Source organism: Gossypium raimondii, chromosome 2, assembly GCF_025698545.1.
Source record: "Gossypium raimondii isolate GPD5lz chromosome 2, ASM2569854v1, whole genome shotgun sequence".
Taxonomy (NCBI): domain Eukaryota; kingdom Viridiplantae; phylum Streptophyta; class Magnoliopsida; order Malvales; family Malvaceae; genus Gossypium; species Gossypium raimondii.
This window is the reverse complement of record NC_068566.1, coordinates 36,733,849-36,741,385: the sequence shown is the minus strand read 5'-3', so window position 1 is coordinate 36,741,385 and position 7,537 is coordinate 36,733,849. Positions and strand designations below refer to the sequence as shown.

At 32.1% G+C, this 7,537-nt stretch overlaps 1 protein-coding gene across 1 annotated transcript; it reads right to left on the bottom strand.

The window, feature by feature from the left end:
* Nucleotides 1-4,328: 4,328 nt before the first annotated feature.
* LOC105788577 (glycine-rich cell wall structural protein 2) lies at nt 4,329-5,004 on the bottom strand. Its single transcript, XM_012615521.2, has one exon. The coding sequence runs from the start codon at nt 4,988-4,990 to the stop codon at nt 4,496-4,498; it is 495 nt and encodes a 164-aa protein (XP_012470975.1). The 5' UTR covers nt 4,991-5,004; the 3' UTR covers nt 4,329-4,495.
* Between the last annotated feature and the right edge of the window lie 2,533 nt (nt 5,005-7,537).

The window sequence follows — 7,537 nt, the reverse complement described above, 5'->3', positions numbered from 1 at the left end:
TTTCAATACCATGAATTGAGTAGTTTTGTGTATTTTAAAGGTTGATAACCTGTCATAGGTGAATAAATAGACGAACAAAATCGGTTTTAGGCAAAAATATTAAGTATAGGTCGAGATATTTGAATTTTTAGTTTTCTATGTTGAAGGTTTCGGTTACTTGAGAACTTAGCTTAGGCTTATGTTTTTGAATGCTTGACTTGAGTCCTTCGCTAATTTTTGAATCTATTTTTGTGTGATTTGTTTTGTTAAAGCTTCAGATTCATTAAGACCATCTACGAGTTAAGGAAAGGCTAGTTTGGGCTTTTGATTTTTCGACGAAAGCGTAATTGGTAAGTGTTTGGAATAATTGCTTGTGGGCATGATTCAATGCGTTATTTGGGAATTTATTTGTAGCCTAAACCCATACTCTAAATTTCAAGTGTAATCTTTCTCATACTCATGTTTAACTTGTGAAATATGTGCTTGTGTTATTATAAAAATGTGAATTGAGATAAGATGCAATAACATGTGACATGTGCTCATGATTACTATTGTGGAAGTGCATATGTAGGCATGTCAATCATGCCAAGTGATAGTGATAATTATGTGCTTATGATGTAAATATGTAATGATAGTGAACGGTAAATCGGTAAGTAATACATGTGTACTTATAATAGATATTTTGGCCTTGTGATTTTTGAAATCATTGGATATAGTTGGCATGCCATACGATTGTGAGTATTCACTTATATGTTATATGATTTTGGCGTTGAGGCCCTGGGACATGTTGGAGAGATAAGGGAACATGAGCTAAGCTCCATTCAGTGGGACATATTTGGTGTGTTGGAGAGTGTTAGCTTTATGCTTCACTTTTGGGACATGTTTGACTCTATGAGTATATGTGATATGTTAGAGATTTGTGTATCCGATGAGTGGTGATAGTGCCCACTTTTACATTTCATATGTCAAGTGTCAATTTATCTATAAACATGTTTTTGAGTATTGTGATATATACTTAAAAGTAGTATGATTACCATATAAATGAGCTAGTAAATAATACGCGAGTAAGTATAATATGACACTAGAGTTGGAACAGTTGAGGTTGTGATATATGTTTGTTTCGTTAATGCTTGATGAATTGTTTGCATGGTAGTTGTTCTAGGAATTCACTGAGCTTGTTAAGCTCACTCACTCCTTTTAAACCCATGTAGAAAAATTAAGTATCGGTGTGAGTAGTGTGGTTCCAAGGGGTGATCCAAGCAGGTCCATTTTTGTTATTTCGTAGGTGTTATTGTTATTTGGTTACGTTTTGGGAATAAGGCAATATGGTAGACTTTTTGTTGGTATTTTCCATGATATTTTGGATGTTTCCATAGCTTATTTGTTCTTAGAATTTAAAGATTTGAATCGCAATATGTTGATTATTGCTAGAATTTATTCCTAATGTTTGAAACTGTTATTATAGCCATTTTGATGTTTATTTGATGATGATATGATAGCCTGATGAATTGGTACAAGTTGGAATGACTTATATGCTTAAAAATGTTGTATTTTTCTGGTTTGAAGTAAAGGTATTGATATTCGTGTTGTAAAAAATGATACCTCTGTAATGTGTAGGAAGTCAGATTTGTAAATTGGTACCCATACCCTATCACGAGTATCGATACTCAGGGTAATTTTATCGATACTTTTTCAATTGTACCGATAATTTCTTGTGTTTTGATTTTTGACGAGAAATAGAATGCTGATTTGGTTCCGATTTTCCATACGTTATCAATACTGTGCATGGGAAATATCGATACCCATGTTCTAGTATCGATACCTACGTGATTGTCTTGGAAATTTTTCTAAGTGATCCTAAGGCATGTTTAATTATTACTATAAGTTTATTTAAAGTATGTTTGACATGTTCTAATGACGATTGATATATGTTTGATTAAAAATTTATAAGATCACTGATAAAGAGGATGATTTTTTAATAGTGTGACAATTTACTATGAGTATGACATAAGACGGTGGTGTGGTATCTTGAGATTCAGGCTTGGCGACCAGATCGGGTATAGGGTGTTACAACCTTAATCATGAGTGGATAATGGGCTATGTATGCGTGACTCATAAATTTTGATGTAAATGAAAGTCTGAGTTCAAAAAGATAAGGAACTGAAAGCTAGTACATTGGGTATATGACTTTTGTAATATGTAGCATCTTTCCACAATAGTGGAATTCATAGCCCAACTAAATTGTAAATGATATCCTCTCATCGGCATTACATGATGGTATATAATAAGGGAGAGCTTAGTCACAATACTTTAGTGGAATGAATTTGTAGTTAAATAAGTTTATAATTAATAGGTGAAAATTCGAAACTTAATTATAAATTATTTGAGCCCTAATTATATATGTCCAATTGGTCCCTCCGCTAGCTTATTAAAACCATAAATGAATTGCATGTAGAACCAAATTAATAGAAATGAATGGGAACAGTGATCGCATTTGCAATGAATGTGTTTTCTCGCTAAGTATAGAAATAACTTGAGAATTAGTTAAAGGATTTTTGAATTATTATTGAATTACTTATAATTAAATAATTGAAGATTTAAAATAGAATTAAGAGAAATAGAACTTATGAATCTGTTGAATAAGGAAATTAAATATATTTCCTCATAAATTCTATTACAATAAAGTTGTTATTACTCTAACGGAATTAGAATTGGGTTGAGCAAATTATTTATTTGAGAATTAAATTAATTAAATAATATTTATTTTGGGAAACGGAAAATAAATATTATGTTGGATTAAATTATAAAGAGCTGAGTCAAAAGTTTAGAAATCACATATAATTTGACCCAATACATGAGAAGTCCCACTAACCCTTGTACTTAGTATAAGGGGAGGAAACCTTAGTAGAAAATACTAGGATGTGTCGCCCCCCTCTCTCTCACTTGGAGATAGATTGTATGTTCTATTTTAATAATACTATTTATCAAAGATTTATTTAACCAAAACTCTTGTAATTCTCTCTATAAATAAAGAACGTCAGTTGACCTAAAAATACATTTCATACATTATTAATATGTCGTTATTCTGCCAGAAAGTAGTGGTATTTTATTTACTTAGAATAAATTCTATTTTTTTGAGAATTACGAAATTTACCGACTATAGAGAGAAACTTGCTTTCCAATCAAAAGTAAGTAAATCGTTTTCTTTTCTATGTTTTGGTTCATTTTGCTCGAGCCCACACTTGGTGCAATTCATGGAATGAGTATAGTAGAGAAGGTCGTTTAATTGAAAGCCAGGATCGACTTGAGTTTGCCTTGCACAAAGCACAGGTGCAATTTCGGTTTAAGGTTTATCACTATAAATATCACAAAAGGGCTCGTTTTTAGAAAAATTTTAAAATTCTGCTGCAACTATAAAAAATAGTTTTCTTTACCTATTTTTCCAACATAATTGAGCTTTTGTCCACTGGATTTTCTTGGTAAGATTTTTAATGAGACAACATATTATGCATATTATAGATAAGCGTACTATTTTTCGATCACTAAGAAAAAAAATTTCCCACGTGGTTTTTATTTTAGTAAAGTTTTAGCGAGGCACATTATCTATCAACGAACATCTAAGGGAGAGTGTTATAAATATTTTATTATTATAAAGTGGATGCCCATTAGGATAAGAAGTTTGATAGACATTAGGACTCTATTGTTCATTAAAAGTAGGGTTTTATATTATTTATTCTTGTTATGTCTATAAATATTAGACTTTGGAAGAGCATTGTAAATAACTCAAATGATCATTAAAAATACATTATTCTCTTGTACTCTCCTATTTCTCTTGTTTTCACTTTATTTATTCTTTTATTTTATAACAATAAAATGAATATAAATGAATATATTTTAATAAAATATTTACTAAAAATTAATTTGAATTAGTAAAGAGATTATTATTTGTTTTATGTATTTTATATAGAGAAATAAATCAAATTTAAAATATTTTTTTATAAATGAATGCACACAAATCATTTAAAAGAAATTTAATTATAACATAAATTATTATTTACGAAAAAGAAAGGAATAAAAGAGAATGAACAAAAAGAAAAAGTAAAAAAAAAAAAACCAACATGAGTTGCAGCTAGACGAACGGAATTACTAATAGAAAAACTAGATTAGAAAAATTCGATAGTTTAGGAACTTATTTAGAATATTTTAAGATTAGGGGCTAATTTAAAATATGACCATACTTATTATTGAACCCTATTCACTATATCTTTTGAAACCAACCACAAACTTCGTGAAACACACCCCTATTTTTTTATTGGATGCTGAGAAACTGTAGGTCAGGTGGCTAAATATGAAACGAATTATCAAGACAATAGTATATATTTATATAACCAGTACAAAATAAAGATGGCATTTATAGCTTATAAAACTAACATTGTAATATTGTACTTAGCAGACTCAAAGCTATATAGACACCCTGTATTTATAATACATACTCATCATACACTTACAAATTCCTTTAACCATGCCGGTCTTTTTTATTTGAGAACCAGCTTGTGCTTGAACCATCACTGGAGCCGCTGCCGCCAGAGTTGCCTTCTCCGCTTCCAGCTCCATAGCCACCACCATGAGCACCGTCATCTCCTGTCCCATAACCATACCCGGAACCCGACCCTGACCCAGACCCAGACCCGAACCCGAACCCAAATCCATAACCCTTTCCAAACCCAACAGGTGACCTAGCCGAGCCTGAACCATAACCCCATCCACTTCCAGGGCTTGATCCCCATCCCCAACTATAGTCCCAGTTAGGTCCATGGGCTGCCCCACTAGCACCATTAGAGTCCTCGCTCTCGGAAGAGGTCAGCTGTTTCCTACCACCATGGGCACCACCCATACTAACTGCACCCAATAAGAAAATAAGGAATAAAGTGAGTTCCATTGTTTTCAGCATGATTGATAAGATTTGAAAGCCTAGCGTAAGCAAAATTTGCAGTTGTGAATTGATGAGCATGAGGATTTAAGTGGGTATTTATAATGTGGGTTGAGGCCACTTGTGACATTATTTACCTTTTATATATGGCTGCAAGTGTCTCCAAGTGTGTGATTAGTTTACCCGCAAAGCATCTTTTTTATCACGCCTGAATCCCACTATCCCCCTCTCAGCTAAATTAAATATGATTGTTTTGATTCATTATGCGTCTTATTCTCTTCATCTTCATGGTTACCAAAACTGAAATAAAGATTTAAGTCCACAGACTTTCTTTCTTTCTTTTTTTTCTTTAATTATAATTCTATTATACTTTTTGACTCCTGCAATTAACAATGTTTAAAAAATCTATCATAACACATCACGTGTCCTCATTGACCGTTGACCAAATTAAAAATTGTAAAAAGAATTTATTAAAAATCGTTAAAGAATATTAAAATACATATAGAAATTGTAAAAAATATTAAAAATTATAAAAATATTAAATATTGTTAAAATATTTTAAAATTGTAAAAAATTATTAAAAATTATTTAATTTTTTAAAATGATTAAAACTGTAAATTATTAAAAATTACAAATAATTATTAAAAATATAGAATCATTTAAAATTATGAGCAGGTGGAATTTAATCAATAATTTCATAAATTTTAAATAATTTTACAATTTTTGAGAAAAATATAATGTCGGTAATGACAATATATCGCAAAGAAAAAGAAATAGAAAAATAAAGAACACACAGATTTTACGTGGAAACCCTTTCGGGAAAAAACCACGGGCAAAGGAGAAGAAAATTCACTATGTCGAATTCGAAGTAATTACAAGAGGAGTAGACTATGCCTATTTATAGGCTTGTAAACCTTATTCTAATAGGAGTGAAACTCCTTATTCTAATAATATCAAATAGATGGAGTTTAATAAGGTTTAAAAAACCTTATTCTAAAATAGAATAAAAAAAGTATAATTCTATAGGGAATTTACTTTTATTTTATTTTACCACAATATTTAATTTAAATAAGGATTTGGGTCACTTAATTCTAACAATCTCCACCTTGACACGAATTCTTAATGAACAAGTTCTTCATCGCGAACTCTCAACGAACAAGTTTCTCCACCTTTTCCATAAAACCCCTTAAGGGTTTATTTTCAACAATGAACACCAACCAAGTCTAAGCAGTGCTCAAACTTGGTTATAGGAAGTGACTTAGTCATCATATCTACAGGATTTTCATGAGTACTAATTTTGCTCACAACAATATCACCACGAACAATAGTATCACGAACAAAATGATACCGAACATCAATGTGTTTTGTTCTCTCATGAAACATTTGATCTTTTGTAAGGAAGATGGCACTCTGACTGTCACAAAATACTGTATTGATTTGAAGGTCTTCATTAAGTTCACTAAAGAGTCCCTTCAACCAAATAGCTTCTTTACAAGCCTCAGTAATCGCCATGTACTCGGCTTGGTGGTAGACAAAGCGATATAGTTTGCAAAGTGGCTTTCCAACTGATTGCACAACCTCCGATTGTAAAAACATAACCTGTGAGAGATCTTCTTCTATCGAGGTCTCCAGCAAAATCAGCATCAACATACCCAATGACTCCATCTCTAGTTCTTCCAAACTGTAAGCAAACATCGGTAGTACCTCGTAAGTATCTTAAAACCCACTGAACTGCTTTCCAATGTTCTTTACCGGGATTCGCCATGTATTTGCTAATTGCACTAATTGCATATGATAAATCTGGACGTGAACAAACCATGGCATACATGAGAGATCCTACTGCACTAGAGTATGGAACATGTGACATGTACTCAATCTCATCATCTGATTGTGGAGACAAAGCCGATGAAAGTCTGAAATGGGCTGCTAAAGGAGTACTAACAGGCTTAGCATTCTGCATATTGAATCTGTAAAGAACTTTCTCAATGTACCCCTTCTGACTTAGGTACAGTTTACTTTCTTTTCTATTTCTAAGAATCTCCATACCAAGTATCTTCTTTGCTGGTCCCAAGTATTTCATCTCAAATTCTTCATTTAGTTGGGCTTTGACCTTTCTTATATCTCCTTTATCTTTCGTTGCTATCAACATGTCATCAACATAAAGGAGTAGATACACAAAAGAACCATCACTATTTTTCTTAAAGTAAACACAACTATCAAAGCTACTTCTTTTAAAATCATGAGAAGTCATAAAGGAATCAAACCTCTTATACCACTGTCTTGGTGATTGTTTCAAACCGTAAAGGGACTTTTTCAGCAAGCAAACATAGTCCTCTTTATCTGAGACTGTAAAACCCTCTGGTTGTTGCATGTAAATATCCTCCTCAAGTTCTCTATGCAAAAATGTAGTTTTTACATCTAACTGCTCAAGTTCCAAATCATGCATGGCTACAATACCAAGCAAAGCTCGAATTGAACTATGCTTCACAACTGGAGAGAACACATCTGTGAAGTCCACTCTTGGAATTTGACTGTAACCATTTGCAACAAGCCTTGTTTTATATCTGGGTTCTTCAACTCTTGGAGTCCCTTCTTTCTTCTTAAACACCTATTTACAACGTACAACCT